At 40.7% G+C, this 20,554-nt stretch overlaps 1 protein-coding gene across 1 annotated transcript in view; it reads left to right on the top strand.

The window, feature by feature from the left end:
* Positions 1-9,815, top strand: part of PHEX (phosphate regulating endopeptidase X-linked) — a 137,000-nt gene extending 127,185 nt beyond the window's left edge. The window contains exon 22 of the mRNA XM_054006123.1: positions 5,846-9,815. Coding sequence (XP_053862098.1) covers positions 5,846-5,948 — 103 coding nt within the window. The 3' untranslated portion in view covers positions 5,949-9,815. The remainder of the gene's footprint in view (positions 1-5,845) is intronic.
* Positions 9,816-20,554: the final 10,739 nt, after the last annotated feature.

Raw genomic sequence — 20,554 nt, 5'->3', positions numbered from 1 at the left:
ACCCTCTCCAGCTCCTTCCCCCACCCCGAGCAGTGTCCTTTATTTGGGAACTTGAAATATGGTAACCCTAGGGGTCGCTCCATTCTCACAGGCTTGGTTTCTGGAGCTGGCGGGAGCAAGTCCGTCCTGCCAGCAGCCACCTGTCCCCCAGTGGTTGGGGTGGGCACCGGGCTTACATGGCTGAGCTCAGACCTCGGGCTGCGTGACCGCGAGCCCGGCTGCCAGAGGCAGCTGGCTCAGGGAGCAGGGCAGAGAGGGCTGCCGGGCAGCCAACCAGAGCGCCGGCTCCCACAGCATGGAGAGCCAGGGGCCCAAGCAGACCAGGTGGCTCCCAATAGCTTTTGATCTGCCAGCTCCTGGCAGGAGGCAATGGTTTTCAACTTGTGGGGCACATTGCCCTAGGGAGGTGCACCCCACAGTGTGAAAACCTCTGTGCTAAATGGGAGGCAGAAATCTGGGGAGACACATGAGCCCGTGTGCTACCCCCGCTCCACACATCACTTCTAGAAGGCTGGAACAATTGTTATAGTGGGGATGCTGCAGATGGAAACTGTGGGAACCATGTATTTGGTGTTTGTTATTACTACTTCAAGCCAGGGGGTACAGCAGCACCCCCAGCATCCTGCACCACTGGTGCAACTATGATTGTTTGCCTTGGCACTAAATGCTTAGTTACGGCTCTGCTAAGAGACAATACAGTGTCTAAGTGCAGAAATACTGGACACTGAAAGAGGTAAAGGAATCAATACAAAAGTGGGCGCTGCTCTCATTGTTCTAGCATTTATTTATTTGTACTTGAATATTTTTATTATCTCCACTTCTGTTATTGGGGATAGGCGTCTGCAAAAATGTGGGTTTTGCACCAGTCTTGGAAAGTGGTCAGACTAGATCTTCTTCTGATCTCTTTTGGGGGGTGTTCCATAGTCCAGGCCTAGAATCTAAAACAGCTTGTTTGCCTCTGGTCTCTGTGAATCTCAGGTTGCTCATGGAAACTTTCCATGTCCCTGAGGACCACAGTGGTTTTGGGCAAAAGCATTCTCAGCTGATGTTATCAGGTTATGGAACAAACTTCCAGAGAAGAGTAGGTGAATCCAGAATCTGACCATCTTCAGGAAATGCTGAAAAGCCTTCCCCTTCAAAAGGCATCTTTTTACCATAAGACTGGCGCTCAACAGTGACATTCCTGTGAAATTAATAAAATCTGACAAATCAAAACCAACAACCCTACCTCAAGCAGTGGTTTTACCTCAAGAAGGGAGAAGTCCCAGAGATTCCACTAGGGACTTTGTTATTGCTATCAATTTTACATGGAAGGTCTCAGATACTGTGGTGAGGGATGGCAATATAAAACCCTATGGATACATGATTTCATCCTTGAATAATCTTTCCTCACTATGTACTATTTGCCATTAGTTCTATTTGTTAACTGTAACTATATTTTCAATAATTAGCAGTGGCTGTTCATTTGCAATAGCCGTGTCTCTAAGTGGCTGATACTGCAAGCGGAACTTGAAGTGACTTCAAAGTTTCTAAATGCAGGCCCTGAATATGTATCTGATATCTTAATGTTCACTGATGTTTTATTTGCAGCCTAATAGTATATTGTAGTTCTCCCCAAAAAACTGACCTTTAGGCATTTTTTGCACTGCAAGTATCCCTACCAGCAGAAAGTCCAATCAGTGTGATGGGAATTTCTTTTCCACCACGCTGAGCTACATTGAAAGGCTGATTGTATGCAATGGAGAAAAAGTGCTATTTCACTGCAGACACAAGATGAAAGAGACACATGATTAATTGCTTAGTAGATACATTTCTGCCTTTAGCCCAGACTTTCACTTATTTTAGTACCATTTCAAACTTCACATTAGTAAGCATTAAGAGGCTAAAAAATACTAGGAGTAAACAAAATGTAGTTTTATCAGTGGTAAAATAATCCTAGCTGACATCATGAAATAAGGGAGGTCAGGAAAGAGAAGTCAAGAGCTATGTGCATAGAGAGAGGGAACTATTGTCTCAACTGGAGGTGATCTCTTCAGGTTGGGATGTAGACATTGCCAGAACAGTGTAAGGGAGTCTGTACTCCTGTTTTCTGTGCTGCACTTGCAGGGCCGGCCCACAACATTTTGGCACCTGAGGCAGGGAGCTCAAATGACACCCCCAGGTCCCCTCGCTTGGGCCAAAACTTTGAAAGGTCTCAATTCTGCCTTCTTCCTGTTCTACTCCTCTCAGGGTACTGCTCTGCTACCTACCCCAATAAAGGAGAACTAACAACTTAAAATGCCTTATTCAAAAATTTTAAATAACACTTAACTTTCAAACGCCTGAACAGCAAATGTAACTTTTCTTGTCTGCATAGTAAACACTGGCATTTCTATCTGTTTGAATAATCAAAGTGGTGCTTTCTGTGCCTTCTTGGTTGCAAATATTTGAACTGCTTCCTGAAGGTCCACAGTCTGGGCCAGCTCATGCTCTATTGAGATGGTTGCAAGGCTGACCAGCCTCTCCCATGTCATTGTGGAGCATAGATGTGTTTTTATTAACTTCAGCTTGAAGAAGCTGCGTTCTCCACTGGCAATTGTTACAAGTATTAGAAGTATGCGCAGAGCAACAAAAGCATTTGGAAAGAGGGTGATCATCTTATTTGTGCACATATATTCCAGAACAGCCTTTGGAGTTGATCCTGCTGAAATGTATCTTGAAAGGGTGTTCAGTTCATCACCTAAATCACTTGAATCAATATTGCGCATGTCATCATGTATCAACATTGTCTCTAGTGCCCTGCATTGCTGGTGTAGGTCTTCTTTGGGTATAGTGAGGAGTTTTGAAATATCATACAACATCTCAAATATACCGCTGTGTTCCTTGAGCTGCATGAAATGTTTTTCAACTGATGGTATTGCACAATCTAGCAGCTGGTTAAAGAATTCAACTTTGAATTGTTGTTTGGGGTCTCTTATGGGATTATGCCGTGCCTCGTAATCAAAATATTTTCTTCTTCGGTGATTCTTGTATTCTTGAATGGGTGGGAAAATAGCTTCAGTGTGAAATTCCTCTGCCAACTTCTGTGCACTCTTCAGAATGTTTTGAAATCCCTCATCTGACTGGTAAGACTGTAGGTATGACTTTGCTTTGTCCAGTTGTTCCATTGCTCCAGATATATCAAGGTCAACACCTTGGAGTCTCTTGCTTACAACATTTATTTCAAACAGTATGTCATGCCACAACACTAAGCCACACAGAAGTTTGAAGTTATGTATGTTTCTAGTGATTCCATTTCCCTCTGCTACTGTTCTTCCATGAACAGTTCCTGTCATAGCATTATCCTCCATAATGGCAACTATGGCATCATCTATCTTCCCAGTTCGGTGTTTGATAGGCTTTTATCGCCTCCACTCGACTTTCCCATCGTGTGGCACTCAGTGGTTTCAGTGTCAAAGAGGATGTTCCCAGATGTTGCTTCAAAATTTGCCATTGATGAGTTGATGCAGAGAAAAATACATAAATGCTTTGAATTACATTTAAAAATTCAGCAGCCTCACTAGAAGCTGATGCTCCATCACTGACCACCAATGAATGAGAACTGCATGGGACAAAAAAAGCTCGAGGGTTTAACTCTTGGATCCGTGTCTGCACTCCTGTGTTCTTTCCTCTCATGTTGGCACCATTATCGTAGCCCTGACCTCTCATGTCAGCTATCGCAATTCCCGTAACTTCCAACTTTTTAAGAAGCACATTTGTCATACCAGCTCCTGTAGTATCATCAATGTCCATAAATTCTAGAAAATGCTCTGTCAGTCACCATTGCAGGGACATTTTCACTAGGTTCTGTTGTTGTTACAAAATTCACCATTAAAGTCATTTGTTCCATATGGCTGATGTCAGGTGTGCAGTCAAGAATAACAGAGTAATATCTTGCTGACTTCAGATCTGCCACAATCTTCTGTTTGGCTTTTGTTGCCAATAACTGTATGATCTCATTTTGAGTTGTTTTTCCAAGGTAGTGGTGTGTGTACATTTCTTGGGTGGTGACTCTTCTTAGATGCTCCTGGAGTACTGCATCAAACTCAGCCATCAGCTCCACAATTTTAAGGAAGTTTCCATTGTTTGTGACATACAGATGATCTGAAGTGCCACGCAGTGCTAGGTTTTGGGTAGCAAGCATTCTCACAACGGCAATGAGCCTTTTCAGAACATTTTGCTAGTAAAGAGACTCTGCTGCAATCTTCTCTTGATGCTGATCATCTATGGTGGCCTTTAACCTTAGTCTCATCTCAAGCTCTTTCCACCTATGGAATGCTCTCTGCTGATTTGCTGCCTTCTCATGGCATGCCAGATTTCTAGCCAGATTTTTCCGGTCCTTTGTTCCTGTAGAACCCAATGTGGCTGGAACATTAGATTGGAAGAGTTTGCAACAAAAACAGTATGCAGCATTCTGGGTTTTTGAATACATAAGCCATGGCCTCTCCACTTTGTCACCATTGGGGATTTCACGCCAGTAATGTTCTATTTTCATTGTCTTTGGGGAACATGAAGTTTTTCACTTGCTGTGGCCCATGCAGTACAAGGAAGTCCCTCAGGCTACTGCTCAAGTGGGTCCACAGTCCTGGATCATCTAGACTTAAGGAACTAAACTCAGCAGCAGCTGTTTCTTGTGCCTCCACCGCACTCTTCTCTGATCTACACTTTTCTTCAGGACTGTGCATGGTTACATCCATTTGAGATGGAGATATGGATGCTGCAGTAGCTGCCAGGTCACTGCACTCTGACTAACTGGAAGATCAGGCATCTCCTCACCACTCACATCCTCACTGGGCCAGAAGGCTCACTGTGAACATTTGTGTCTATGTATCTCAGGAGAGCTCCTTCCTGCTTAGATAGAAAAGCTTCCTTTGCTTGCTTTCTTTTTCTGAATGCTGCCCCAGAGGGGCGTTTTCTTCTTTCACTCGTGACTGCTGTTCTGTGCCAGCTATAGTGGTTCTCAACACTCAATTGCAGGGGGCAAATAAGCAGGCAGGTAGCAGGGCCTGAGTGAGGGAAGATATCAGCGTCTTAAGGGCCTAACTGGCTCCTACTACTTCAGTTGACTGCCTGGTCTCCTCAAGTGGGTTCAGGGAAGCAGCAGGAGAAGCTGGTGTTAATCAGTCCAGGCTCCTAGGGGTGCGAGGGAGGTACATAAGAGGCTCCTTCTCCTCTCTCTCCCTGCAGCTCCTGCTGCTTTCTGTTATTCCCTCTTACCTTTTCTCCTGCCTGCCTGTGAAATGCAAATTTGTGAAACGTTCCACATTGTTATGTCTCTTGTGCCTTCCTTCCTCTAGCACGGCACTCTGTGCATCTAGAGCAGAGAGAATACATTTGCACCAGCAGCAGACACAATTTTCTACTCTCTGGGTCCTAGTGGCATGCCCCCCTGCCCCCCAGTCTGCCTCAGTTCGCCTCATGGTAAGGCCAGCCCTGTGCGCTTGTTTGTTGAGTGACAAAAGACAAATTACATTCCATTAGCCTGTTAATCTGGCACCTTGTCTGAATGGTATGAGCTAGATTTGGATACCCTTACTCTGTAAAATAGCATTTTATTCTACAAAATCCCACTTACTTCACTGGAGTTTCTTGCAGAGTGAGGTCCTTCTCAATGCTTTGGGTAAAACAATGTTGGCCCTATGTTAATTTAGAGGAAAACTTTCCCTGAAATTCAAAACTTTTCCAATGCCTGAGAATAAAGAGAACAGAAAATGTAATGTCCACAAATAGAAACAAATCTAAAACTTTAAAGTTCAGCAGAATTCTGCAGGATCTGGGATGTATAATTTCAAATAACTCATAGGTTGTGTTTTGTTTCTTTCTTTAGAGTTATTGGTGCAATGAGCAACTTCGAGGAGTTCCGAAAAGCTTTCAATTGCCCAGTAAATTCAACCATGAATAGAGGTTCAGAATCCTGTCGGCTATGGTAGATGGTCCTTTTAAATCCGGTGCCAGGAGAGGGGTTTTTTATATCTATATATATAAACTGCTGTTTCTGAACTCTAACCCACTGCTACAGCTTCAGAGCAACATTCAGCAATATAGAGAGGTTTTATTTTTTTAATGCATCTTCATCATCTGGCCGGGTGACCTGCACAGATCTAATCATTGTCTGTTTATGGTTTGGAAGCTTTAAAAATTGGACAAGAGAAAGGAGAGGATTCAGGAAAAAAGTTGACACTCCATGATTGGATTGCTGTTGATGGATTGCTGCCGTTACTCATTTTACTTCCTGATTTATAGTTTAGCAAGAGCAAAATGGTAGAATCCAATTTTAATCTATTGCTTTGCAGGAGGGCTTAGCAAAATGTTCCCATACAAAATTCAGTCCTTCCAGATTTCTTTAGTTCATGAGAACTGCTATGTAGCCAGCGCTGATCTCCTGTGCAATACAGCATTTTGATAACATGCGTTGTCATTGCACAGCATGCCATAAATGATTTTGCATGATGTTAAGACACTAGATCTTATATAAATTCAATTTAAGAAGTTAGATCAATGCCTGAGGTTGGAGTAGCTACTCATTGTTTCCATCCACATTGACTAAACACAAAGGTTACTTGTCAAATCCTGGGCGTTCTTCATGAGTGCCTTAATACAGATGCTCCCCGACTTACGCAAGTGTTCCATTCTGGAATGCATTGCATAACTCGAATTTTGCATTAGTTGGGAACGTATACCTGACAGTTAACACCCCCCCCCCCCCAACCTGTTTGTAGCTTCTGGAACTTTTCCTGTAAGTCGGGTTTGCGTAACCTGGAGGGCGTCTGTAGCACTGTATGGCGAAAATCTATGAGTAGAAATGAGGCTAGGTCAGGGAATCCCTGTCATTGGGAAACACTAGAATAACTGCATTATTATGTGTAGTCTTGATTCCTGTTCCTAACAGGCACACATTTACACACATGGGGTGTATTTCACTCTTGTATACAGGGCCTGAACAAGGATGCTGCACCATTCACATCTCATGAAAGCCCCAAGCACTACCTAAGTCCTACTTGAGCCCCAGGGGCTAGGGTTTAATGAGATGTATGTGGTGCACATGTAACACCGAGAGACCCCGGTAGTTGGCGGGCGGGATCGAACATGGGGCCTCTGAAGCTTAGTGAAGGAGTCTCTACCACATGAGGTAACAGCCATATAGCACTTAGCTAAGGCTGTAGCAGACTCGTTAATCTCTCTCTAAGTGGTCTCGGTGCCACTAGATGGGACAGAACACTACACCCAGAAGGTGTGTGGGTTACACACAGACTTGTGCTCAGTACCAGCGCTAGGCATAAGTGGACTAAGCAATTGCTCAGGGCTTCAAGCAGCTCAAGAGGGCCCCCTATTCACTTTAGTAGTATGTGTGGTGTGTGTGTGTTTGTGTGAGGGGCAAAATATTTCTGCTTAGGGCCCCCAACGGGCTATCACTGCTTCTGCTTGTACTGGCCCTCTGCACAGGGGTGAAATCCACCTGTATCCATTAGGAAAGGGGGAGATGTGACTCAAGAACTTAGCTTCTACAATGTTTGGCCTGTTTGCCTCAAAGAGATATTCAGATGCAGTCAACTTTCCAGATGCGGTATGTAATCAGGCAATTAAGTTCTTCATCTGATTTCCACTGATGTTCATAAAAGTATGTTTTCTATTGTGTAAGCTATATTATGTAGTAGTTAGGAAAGAAAAGCAAACAAAAATAACCTCTTGCCCAAGGAAATATATAGAGGTGGGTTTTAGGTATACTGTACAGGGCTTACTTTCACATTGATAGAAGTTTTACTGTAGTAGTTTAAAAAAAAATCTTCCCCTTTAAATGGTTTGGCTTTTTAAAAAATATTATCAGTATAAAAACAAGGAGTAGAGGTTACTGAGTAAGGCTGATTTAAATTTTTCCAGCAAAACTGGCTTTAGTCAAAAATCCAATTTTCTATTGAATAAAATTTTTCATTACAGTTGTCTTGTTTTCTGTGTCTCTTATGAAGGGAGGTGAGACACTGGGGAAATGTAGTCTGCTCACGAAGCCTAGCCTATAGAGGAGAATGGGGGCATGAGGGACCTGAACTACATCTCCCATGTGGCACTGCAACAGCATTTCTGAATCAAAATAATTTTTTTGAATAAAATATTTCACTAAAAAGTCAATTTTCTTCAGGAAGAAAAAAACATTTGCCAACTACCTCTGAGTTCCTTGCCACTGAAGTGTACAGTAGTAATTTTTTTCCTGAAGTTATTTGCCAAAGATGTCATTAAGATGGCCAGTATTTCTTATAGGGCCTTTAATTGCAGAAACCAGGACTCTTTGTTTGAGTAAGTCCTATTGAATTACATGGAACTACATGCATGATAGAGTTGCTGTTAAGTTACTGGTTTTAGTAAATTGACTATTGAATACATTCATGCTCAGGACATGAATATTGACATTATTTAGGTTCACTTTGAATAAGCAGTTTAAAGTTCAGGGGTGAAATCTTGGCCCCATTGAAATCGGTAGGAGTTTTTACACTTACATAAATGGGACCAGGCTTATCTCTAGAGTATGCAAAAACAGTTTTGCAACAGTCGGTTTTCTTTGCTGCTAGGGAGTCTGGTAAATTTCTTTTGTTTGCCTAATGCTCACAGGAAAGCAGAACAAAATAATTAAACGCATTCTTAGACATATGTTAACCAAAGATAATTAAAATCATAATAATGCCTCATGAAGTCTCTTCTCGCTACCACTATCTCAGTAGTCCCTTTTATAGCTCTGATCTGCTTTCCTATTGTGCCTGTGTATCACCAGTGTCTTGCTATAACAAGTGTAATATTGTCAGTCCACCAACTATGTCTATCTTGCCAAATGACTTTATCAAAAACATTTACTTCCTCCAGCTTCTAAATTGCACTTCTGGGTAAGTTTTCGGAGAATATTGAAAAAATCAGTGTATTTCTCCTACCAACAGATGATGTTATACTTTCCAGTGCCGGGAAGGTTGGAAAAGGTCCCACTAGTGTTCTTTTCACTTTAAATGAATATCATTGTTAATATGTTTGTTCAGCCAATGTTCAAATGTTAGGCTCCAGGTCAGGATAAATGGAAAAATATTGCCATGTACAATGCACATGCAGAATGTTTTGTAATGTGTGAATTTGAAGAGATTTTCTTTTGTTCCATGAAAAACAAAAACAAACATATTTTTGCTAGTGCACATTTGGGCTCTGATCTTTGAAAAGAATTAGTCCCTGATCTTGCAAAGACTTGTGCACACCTTAAATTTTACACACTATGAGTAGTTCTATTGATCTCACTGGGATTACTCAGTGTGCAAAGTGATGTATGTGCATAAGCCTTTGCAGGAGCAGGGTCTTACGTGCACGAGTAGCATCACACATGAGTAGTCCCAGTGAAGACACAGTTGTACTATTCACCCATGTAAAGTTACTCTGGTGTATAAGTGATTGCACTCTGAGCTGGAGTAGAGAAAGGTTGGTTAGTTTAAACCCAGCACCTATACAAATACCATCTTTCACCTTGTGTATGTGAACTTTTACATTCTAAAATTAGGAATAAAATGTATATGCTAAATATCTGATTTATAAACTATTTAAAAGTTATGTATAATTTTTCATGAAGTATTATTCAACTGGTCACACACATCAAGGGTATATTATATATTACATTACTGTGAAATATATAATTATCTCAAAAGAAATAAATGACTCAAGGGCAGAGCCACTGACTTAAAAAGCCTTTTCTGATTATGTTTTTTCATTTTGCTGGTCAGTCTATTGTATTCCCTGTTTTAAGTGCAATCAATCAATAAAAAAGCCATATTGATTAAGAATTTTCCTGTGTGTGCTTTATGGCCAAAGGTGTTTAGGATCTGGCTGTTTTCAATGATAAAATGTCATATTTGTAATATCTAATATTTGTAAAATGTAATAAGGAACATACGTGGCTCTATGGCTATGTGGTACCCGGATTTCAAGGCTACTGTTTATTAGTTTTATTATGGCGGTGCTCAGAGGCTCCAATCAGGATCAGCTTCCCATTGTGCTCAGTGCTAACTCACATGTAGTAGGACAGTCTCTGCCTGAATCTTAGTCTAAGGTTCCAGTCCTGCGAACACACATGTGCACCGCCATACAGCTTTATATGCCTATGTAGTGCTACCAAGTTCATAGCACTAGCCATGTGCATCAATATTTACAGGATCAGGGCCTAGTTTAAAACAAGATGCAACAACTCAGTATTTAAAAAAAAAAAGTGACTAACTCAGACTAACTCACTGTGTCCCTCCCCACTTCAATAGAACTTTTCCAAAATGTTTGTAATATGATCATTCATGACCCATACTCAGATTATTCCTTTTTCTATTGTTTGATCTAGATCCCATCTAAGTCTACTTTGCAGTCAAAAGAGAATAGTTAAATTGCAATAAAAATATAATGTATGTTTGGAAACAGATTGCTGAGTATAGTCTGTGAGCTTGTGGTGAGCAGGTCACCTTTCAATGGATCTCTGCACACACACCAGGATGTGCACCACCAGATATTGATATAGGATTAGGGCCTTACAGTTGACAAACTACCTGATTTGCTGAGCTTCCAAGAGCTAGGAACATCCCTCCCGGTGCAAAACTCTGATTAAAAATGCCTTAAGCAATCCACTGCTTATCTGATATGGTAGGAGCCTGCTTCAGTAAATAGATAATTTTATCACATTTTAAATTTGATATATATAGATATATATTAAAAAAAAAAAAACAGAATGAGAGATTCCCAAGCGATTCTGCCAACACAGCACCATGTTTTATTAACTGTATCAAAGCTGGCAGTTGAAAAGAATCTAGGTAATCCGTTACAGTAATCTGATCACAGAAACAGTTATGGTATAATATTAATCATCCATAAGCAGTGCCAGCAGGAAGACCATTATTTGGATTTTTTTTATTAGAATATATATTTTTATATAGCAATTGGTTTGAGGTTCATGAAGACAGGCTTCAGAACACATGATGTGGAAATTCAGCAGGTCCCTAGCTGCTTTTTGAACTGATATTTTGGACAGGCAGGGAGTAAAAAAAGTCAGTCCTGTATACATAAGAAAGGAAAAGTTTCAAAAGTGTTTTTAAGGCATATTTTTACCCCAAATTTTAGGTTAGTAACCAGCCTCCTTCTATATGAAATGACGATGATGGTTAATATTGGGTGGTCTATGATCCCCGTTGGTCCAGTAAGCAGCAGAGGCTTAAATGTAGAAGCATATAATATATCCTGTCACTTGGAAGCTCTGAAAGTGCTCAAAGTAAGTGCTGAATAAAACATTTTTTTTCTTAAATGTGGAAGACAAATCAATTTACACCAGAGATTTTTTTTTTAAATGTTCTGTTAGACTATAATGTTGCCATTTTTTGGCCCATGTGGTTAGCCAATATTGGCACCTGGCCAGGTTAGAAGGCGAACCAAGTCAGGTATTTCTTTGGTGCAATCCTGTTTATTTACAAGGAATGCACACAAAGTCTTGTTTCCATGAACACAGTAAGAACAAACAGGGAGTAGGTTCCTTGTTTACAATTTTCAAGTCTGCGTTTCCAACAAGTCCTGTGCTCCAAGGATTTTTTTCTTTGCTCCCCCAAAGGACATGCTCTCCACCACTTCTTTCCCTGTCTGCTGGTTTTCTGGTTGTGCTCTCGCTCTTTCTTACAAATACGGGGACATGAATGCAACCAATCAATCCCCCAGCCCTTGCCTTGGCAGTCAGTCCACATGGAAGTCCCTCAGTCCACATTGCCAGCATCTCAGACCCTGGCATCCTGTCCATGCTATCGATGGTGGCTTCTATTTTTTCATCTATCACCCTGTAAAAGGGCATTTAATCGTTCCTTCCATGTTGCCTGAATGCAGGGTGCTTAATATGCCTATCAACTTTAACCATATTTGTCATTCATGATAGCCATTAAAAGCTTCCTGCATATAAATACTGTCATTAATTTCCCACATCAAAACCAAAGACATAAGAGTAACAGACAGTTTATTGCCCACATTCCGGATTGCTGCACAAAAATTAACCGAACTGTGGCACTCAGTAAGACTTGTAATGTACATAGTTTGCTGTTAGGGAGTCTGGTAAATTTAAACTAAATAGCATCAGAGACAATATTGGAAACTATATAATTTAAATTAAATCCTTCACTTCCCTCAGGCGTGTCCTAGCATAACTCATTTATGATGACATAATTGAAACCTCTGCTCCTTATGAAAAAAGTTTGTATTAGGTAGATGACTATAGTATTGTCTATTTTGCTTGACTTGAGGTTTTGAAACTGAATATTTGAGCACACAAAGTCACTGGGTGAAGAATTCCTCCAAAGCTGAGAAGAACTCCCATCTGAACATTTAGAATTCGGTATGGATATTAATATGGGAGCATGATACAACAACAGTTTAGTAAGATTAGCACATGATGGAGTGATACATTACTAGAATGTGTAGGCAATGTTCAGTTAGAATACAAGAGATAGTCATTGATGTGTCACTGGAACAATCTTACAGCCTTAACTACCATTTGAAGTTACTACCATAACAATGGCTACATACCGCAAGCTGATGCACACGTGACTGAGATTAGAATGAGTTGCTTAGACTATGGGTGGAAATTTTAAAGGTACTTAGTGGAGTTAGGTGTTCAACTTCTACTTGTAATAGGATTCAGGGACCCCACCTCCTTAGATGCTTGTGAAAATCCTATCCTATCTCTACAGTATGGGTGGGATTTTCAAAAGGGCTCAGCACTGACCTAGCTTTGCTCCCACAGAATTAAGTGGGAGGTTTATCACTCTTTGAGGATAGCAATGTTAGCCACCCTAGGCGTTCCCTTACAAATACCTGGGCATGAATCCATCAGGGATATTCCAACTGATCCAGAATGATGCAAAAAGTCTCCTCAGCAACACTGGCTACTGCAAGAACATCATCCCATCCTCCCCTCTCTGCACAGGCTTCCCATAAAATACTGAGTCAAGTTAAAGGTCTTCATCTTCGAGACACTCAATGGCCTGGGCCCAGCATAGTTGAAAGATTGCCTAAAGCTCTGGGATAAAGAAAATGGTCAAAATGGAGACACTTACAATTGTTGATTTCAGACCTTTAATGCTATTTTAGAGCCTAATTTATAGCCTCTCCTGTACGTTGGCAAGGGAATTAGGTGCTCCGTACAATAACTTCCAGCAGGCAAGGTGTAGCAGGATCCATAGAACTGCTATGTTCTCTCCACCTCCTCCCCCACACAGATGATGACAAGGGGCAGTAGAGAATGATGGGGAAGTGGACTTGACTCCACTCCCCGCAACTCATGCAGTGGTTCAGCTGTGCTAGTGCATTGCTCTAGCCATGTTGGTCCCAGGATATTAGACAGACAAGCTGAGTGAGGTAATATCTTTTATTAGACCAACTTCTGTTGGCGTGAGAGCAGCTTTTGAGTGCTGTGTGGCTTGTCTCTCTCACCAACAGCAGTTGGGGCAATAAAATATATTACCTCCAGTGCATTGCAGCATATACAAGGCAACAGGTATAGACCCAGCATGGTTCCGGTCCCTCCCTGGAGCATGGGGAAGACTTCTGGGTAGCTCTAGAGTCATGCTGCACCACTTTGTCCCTTAGTCTGGACTAGCTGGTCTGGGCCTTAATAACTATTTTAACTATTCAACATTTAATAGAGGGAAAATATGGCATTTTCTTTTAGTTCAGCAAGGCTTTATTTTCTTACTGGTTTTGTTTTCAGTTCAGCAGCAGCCAGCAGTTTAGAAATGCAAGCACAATCATCTTTGCAAGAACAACATGTGTTGAGGCAATCAGTGTGTCTTTATCCATGCACTTATTCGGCTTTGGTTTAATAAATCTAGTAATAGGCTTCCAGAGGGAACAACGGGAAAAGAATAATTTAAAATAAAGCAGTTGAAAAGACAATGCACACACACATTGGAAAAGAGACATTCCAGTGTAGGTTTCGAGGTCTGTGCAGCTGTTTAATTCTTTACAGGATTTTAATCAACCTGATTACACTAGGAAACAAAGGAATTTTATAACAGAGCAGCAACAATCGGGCAAAAGAGAAAAAAAATCAATGGGTGTTTTCCTGACTTAAATGCCTTTGCTTTATTTTTTTCCCCTTTCATTTTGATTTTACAAATGAGAACATCATATTAATTCATTTTAATTAAAAACCAACTATGCAGCCCTCCAGATAGAGAAGCAATTTTATTCTTTGCCCAGTATATCATTTAATCAAAGATTTCCTAAACGCTTTCAGGATTATCACTGCTGCACCATTCTGATTACCCTTGGTATAATGGCTTTCCCAGCTGCCTTGAAAAAACTGTAATTGGACATGAGCCCATCCTTTCAAGGGGGATTAGCAGCTGTGCTGCAGATATTTGTCCTTAAACTTTCAGGGCTTTATTCTCCATGCCTTGCACACTCATAGCATTTTACACTGACATTCTGAGTGTGGCTGCTACACAAGGTGCAAGGCAGGGGAGAATGAGATCTCTTTCTCATTCAGAAAAGAACTGTGTGTGAATTGCTGCAAAGTCCTACCAGTTATGCTACCATGTAAAATTTTGCTCCATCTTACTAGAAGATGAACTCCATTAAGCGCATGGGTGGTCAGGCTCCTGAGAATTGTTTTATTTATTTCAAGCACCTCTACATTATTGCAAATTAAACTGGAAACGAACAGTTCTGCTATTCAGTAGTAACAAACTCTTTTTTTATCAAGTATCAGAGGGGTAGCCATGTTAGTCTGAATCTGTAAAAAGCAACAGAGGGTCCTGTGGCACCTTTAAGACATCTGAAGAAGTGAGGTTCTTACCCACGAAAGCTTATGCTCCCAATACTTCTGTTAGTCTTAAAGGTGCCACAGGACCCTCTGTTGCTTTTTACAAACTCTTTTTTACATTTTGAGTGTGAACACCTGTGGTCTTCTCAACAAACAGGCCCGTCCTTTTGCACCAAAAGGTCCAAGTGCAAAGGGTAACAGAAAATGCTTAAAAGATTTTAAACTACATTTGCTTTATTTTTTAAAATGGCTCCAGGGAATGACAGGAAGAAGCAGTGCTGGTAATGGATCTAATTGGATGTCTGTCTAAAAACTATTCTTTGGTTCAATTACCAGATGTCATCTTGATTCAGGAATTACTGTGTGACATTCTTTTGCCTGTGTTATCCAGGAGAACAGTCTTGATAAGGCCAGAATGGACTCAGGCTCATAACAGTAGTTTCTATTGATCTCTCTCATTCCTTATGGAGAATAATTTCAGTTATAAAATTGTAAGCACCTGAAAAAAAGTACATTATTATACAGGATTAAGCAAGCACCTAAATGAATTAGGTGCTTAAGTCCCCTTTAAAGCCAATGAGATTTAGGCACTTCCCTCCACTTTTTCACTTTCTTGTCAGTACCATTTTAAATGGAGTGACATAAGTTTTAAAAAAATCCACAGAATTTACTTGCAGCAGTGGCTGAAGTTTACATCTGTTCAGAGGACCTGGGCAAAGCCTACACCCTACTTAAGGCCATGTGAAGCCCTCTGGGCAGGTGGAATTTAACAGGCCTTATGCAGCCTAAATTTCACCCAGTGTGAGTTAGACTCAGTGCTACGTTGTTCAGAAGAAAGGAGAACTGATTCCGATTGTCATTATTTATTTAATACATTGTACCTTTACTTACTGTCTTATCCAATGGCAACTTACTGTTGTAGTCAATAGATCATATTTATTAAAGCAGGGGTCCCCAATACGGTGCCTGCGGGTACCAGGGTGCCCGCCAGGGCATCCATGTGCACCTGCCTTCTGGCCGCCAGACAAGCAGTGGCCAAAATGCCGCCAAGAAACGGCAACGTCAAGAAGCGCTACCGCCGAAATGCTGCTTCACGGTGGCATTTCGGCAGCTGCTTCTCCAGCGGCCATGGTCCTCAGAGAATAGTCGTCCAGCGCCCGCCCCATGGAAAAGGTTGGGGACCACTGTATTAAAGTATACAGAGCCCACAAACTGTCCCACCCTATATTAAAAGGCACTTGCCAGTGAACCAGAAACAAACTAATGTTTGCCCTGTGTGAACAGGAAAGGCTTTGCAATATGATGCAAACTTCAAATTCAGGATTCATAGGCCATAAATGAGAGCTAGTTCCAAAGAGGGGAGGTGATGTGTCTAGCAAGAGGGAATGAAAGTTTCCAAATTCTTTTCATTTTAAAATATACCATTTCAAATTAAAAGAGACATTCAGTCAGGTCACATTTTTATTTTACCTAATTACATATTTTATTGTATTTCTTACTAAATGAGAGGAAGGAAGGATGATGAAGGCACTTAATGGGATTTAGGTGGGTTCAGATCCTGACTATGCCACAGAATTTCTATATGACTTTGGGCAAGTCTTTGAATATGTGCCTCAGTTTCTCCCTTTATAAGGAGGAGAATATTTCCTTTCATCTTTTGTATTTAGACTGTAAACTCTTTGGGACTCTTATGTGTTTGCTCAGCATTGCGCACTAGTGGTAAAGGCCTCTGAGCTACAGTAACAACAAAAATATAAATAGATATGTGGAAGCAGTTTAGATTTTTTTAAATAAAAAGCTAAGTCATATGTCTGCAGTTTTTTGCCTTATAATAGTACTAGTTTTTTAATTCAAAAATGTGTTCAGAAAGTTCTTAATCTTTCATTGTTCTGAAATCAGGTAGAGGCATAAGCCTTGTTTTCCCCCTAATTTCTCTTTGCACCTAGACTCATCTACAAAGTGTTGGGGAGTAGTTTTCTGGAGAACATCGGCGCTCCAACCCCTAGATTTGAGCTCAAACATGGATTTTTCAGGCTGTCTTTCATCTTTCAAAGCTTGAATGCTTCGTACTTGACAGAAATGACAATGCTTTCCATCATCTGAATTCAACTCAGCCCATTCTGGGCAGCTTTATTAATTATGTGCTTATCTTAATACCCCAGAAAATAAGTTATCCAAATGAAAATAGTGCGCTGGTGGAATGCTGAAGTACAGTAACCATCCATTCCATTTACTGGTAATTAATGTGCATCATGTGATGAAAAATAGAGGCAGCGTTTGAAAAAGAATTTCAGATGCACAGTAGCAGGACATAAGAACTGCCATACTGGGTCAGACCAATGGTCCATCTAGCCCAGTATCCTGTCTTCTGACAGTGGCCAGTGCCAGATGCTTCAAAGCAGTGGTGCTTAACTTTATTACACAGGAGGGCCACACATACCTAAGCACAACCTTGTGTGGGACAAACAGATTCTACATATTTTAATAAGATTTTAAGTCACCTCTATTGATTTATATTTTAAGTTCAGCTTGTTTTTTATATATTTAGATAGAAACAAACTATGTACAATATTGTCTATTTACACAGTGTAAACTAAAATGATGTAAACATGATGACAAAATGCAAATGAATAGGCTGTTAGTTTATTGTGTTGAAGCACACATAGGGCCTTATGAAATGCTCTGGTGGGTGTATGGTCCGAGGGCCGTAGGTTAGGTATCCCTGCTTCAAAGGGAATGAACAGAACTGGGCAACCATCAAGAGATCCATCCTTTGTTGCCCAGTCCCAGCATCTGGAAGTCAGAGGCTTAGGGACACCCAGAGCATGAGGTTGCATTCCTGACCATCTTGGCTAAAAGCCATTGATGGAACTATCCTCCATGGACTTCTCTAATTCTTTTTGAACCCAGTTATACTTTTGGCCTTCACAAAGTCCCGATTCACAGGTTGACTGTGCATTGTGTGAAGTAGTACTTCCTTTCATTTGTTTTAAATCTCCTATCTATGAATATCATTGGGTGACCCCTGGGTTTTATGTTATGTTCTCTCCACACCATTCATAATTTATTATACAAAATATAGTATTTCTTTCTCTCCAACTTCTCCCATAAGATGAATTTTTGTAAAGCTGTTTTCTTCTGGGATTTGAAATGGTCCACAGAGGGACAACAGCTGGAACCGAAGTCTTTTCATCTGAACTTCATTTCCAAGTCCTGAAATAGTTAGACACGGTTGGCTGATTCTCCTCTGTGAATTGCTCCAGTCAGTTCTCTCTCTTCATCCCACAAACTCATGATGTGATTGATTTAACTAATTTGTTGGGACATAAGATAAAATGGAATAACTAGAATAGTGTGTCTGCTCATGTGAAAGTGAGACCTTGTCCATCTTAGGCGAGAACTTCTTCAGCACCCCTTTGTTGTCAGTTTAGTTGCACTAGTACTGGCCGCAGTTTAGCTGTAAATAGAGACAACAAATTGGGGTCAGCCTATAGACAAGATAAGGCTTGAGAGATGTAGGGAAAGGAAGAGGAAAAAATGTCATGAATGGTTTATAACTGTATTAGCACTTGTACACAGGATACTTTAACTTTTAGCTTTTGCTAATTCCATACAGGGATAGGGGTGATTGGACAAATAATATTTTCTTAGATCTGAACTTCAAGGCTGCTATGTATATCTCCATGGTAGGCTGAGCCAAAAGGCTGAATCTGATCACCCCTGAACTTTGCCGAAGTTCAGATCCAGGGCCAACATGGTGACTGGGACCATATCTAGAAGAAAGCCCAGATAACTGTTTCAGACATGCACATGTGATTCTAGGCACTGCCCATCTTGAATAGAGGCAGGTGAATAACTTTTAAAGAACAATTTATTCAGTGACACTAGTTCTCTAGAACTGTCTGGAAACAGACTTTTGAAAAATATGATTGCTGTTAGCAATTGACTGTTTTTGCCTATATCTTTGAGTATTAAATATTGACAGTTGGTCACCTGGGTCATGTCACTGTTTATGTTTTCTGGTTTGATTATCTAGTTACCGTGGCTGCTTCTCCCACAGTGAGTTCTGTTTAATCACAAATTGAAGTTCATTCTGTTTATTAGTTACTAATGTATCTCAATAGGCTCCCAGCTCTGTTTTCTATAAGCATCATTTTTGTTGGCTACTTTTTGGAGTAAATAGATTTGTTTCAACATAAGAGATGTTCTTTCATTGTCATACTCATGTAGCCATTCCATTTTTACATATCTAACGGTTACAAATAATAATGACACGATTTGAAGATTTTCATTAATGAAGTTATTGTTTCCAAAACATATCAAAGATTCGTCCTGAATGATGTTCTCACATGCCTCTCCTAGATAGTTGTAGCATTATAAAAACCCACCAGTGGATTTCTGTCCTTGTTGACATCCTGTGATCCTGTCCCAACCATGCTGTTAGTTGTTTTGCTAATGGCCTATACAGTAACCTACTGTACCACAACTTACATCAGCTATAAATCAGTGCACCTCAACACCGGACAATCTGCCATTGTTCATGAATGAGCTAAGCCATAAATCATAACCAATTACACGTAACTGCCCCAGCCCACCATCGCTTTCTTTTTTGCCAGTTCTCATACTTTAAAAAAAACAGAACAGGATACCACAGTGAGTCCACTGTGATTTCAGATGTCTTTTTATAGGTATTGTAGAAGGAATGTGCAGTATCTAACAAAGGTCAGCCGAACAGTCATTTGAATGGCAGAATAAAGTAATTACACCGATACCATCTTGACAAAAGACGACAAAATTAGTTTATTTGCCTTTCAAGTGTTGGACAGGTTTTCAACTACACCCGGGGCCTAATAATAGAAAAGAAAGAAGTGTAGCCCTACAAGGAAAGAGAACAAGCTAGACTTTTGTCCTTCATTTTGACCAAGAGTGGTAATCTTCAGAAGTAGTGCAGTGTTTTCCCAGCCTTCTGCAGAGCAGATGCTCACAGGCAGCCAACCAACTCTTTTTAAACAATGTTCTTTATTTTCAGTGTCGCAAAGACAAACCTCCATGACAAAGACCCATGGCAGAGTCACTGACTGCTTGCTGCAGGGCCCAGTACCCAGTACTACCTCTCAGACATAAAAAATCATAACCTCTTTCTAAACTTTGAACTCCCCCACAGCAAGATTTATTTATTTGGTAGACTATGAATTTAGAGAACATCCCTTGCCCAGTTTTCCAGTGATTTCCACTCTGATAGCCTTGCATTCTTCATTTATATCTGATATTGACAGACACTGGGGCTGAGGATGGTTGAACAGTTTCAATAAAGTTAGAAAGCTGGAGTGGGGGGGAATATGAAAATGAGTTTGGTCTCATTTTTGTCCCTAGTGGATATTTTTTTCCATATTACAAAAAACAGACTAGAGCTGGTTAGAAAATGGGTTTTTCTCATTGTGGAAATTGAGGTTTCAGGCAGTAGAAGTAACAGGTATTCAAATCCTAACTAAAGTGAATTGCCAAGCTCTGCAGTGAGCAGAGCTCACTGCCGTCTGTAGTCAGCCATATGCTCATGTTCATAACCATTAAATTCTCTCACTTGTATGATGACCCATTACTTGCCAATTCTTAGCAATAGATTCCTCCTGAACCTTCCTCAATTGGTGTTGATTGCTGAATGCATTATGACTGGTAATGCAGATGGGACAGAACTGTCTTCAATGCTGTTAAAGGAGGAATATCACGCATGTGGTGGAA

The sequence above is a fragment of the Malaclemys terrapin genome, chromosome 1, assembly GCF_027887155.1.
Source record: "Malaclemys terrapin pileata isolate rMalTer1 chromosome 1, rMalTer1.hap1, whole genome shotgun sequence".
NCBI lineage: Eukaryota > Metazoa > Chordata > Testudines > Emydidae > Malaclemys > Malaclemys terrapin.
This window is presented reverse-complemented; position numbering and strand designations above follow the sequence as displayed.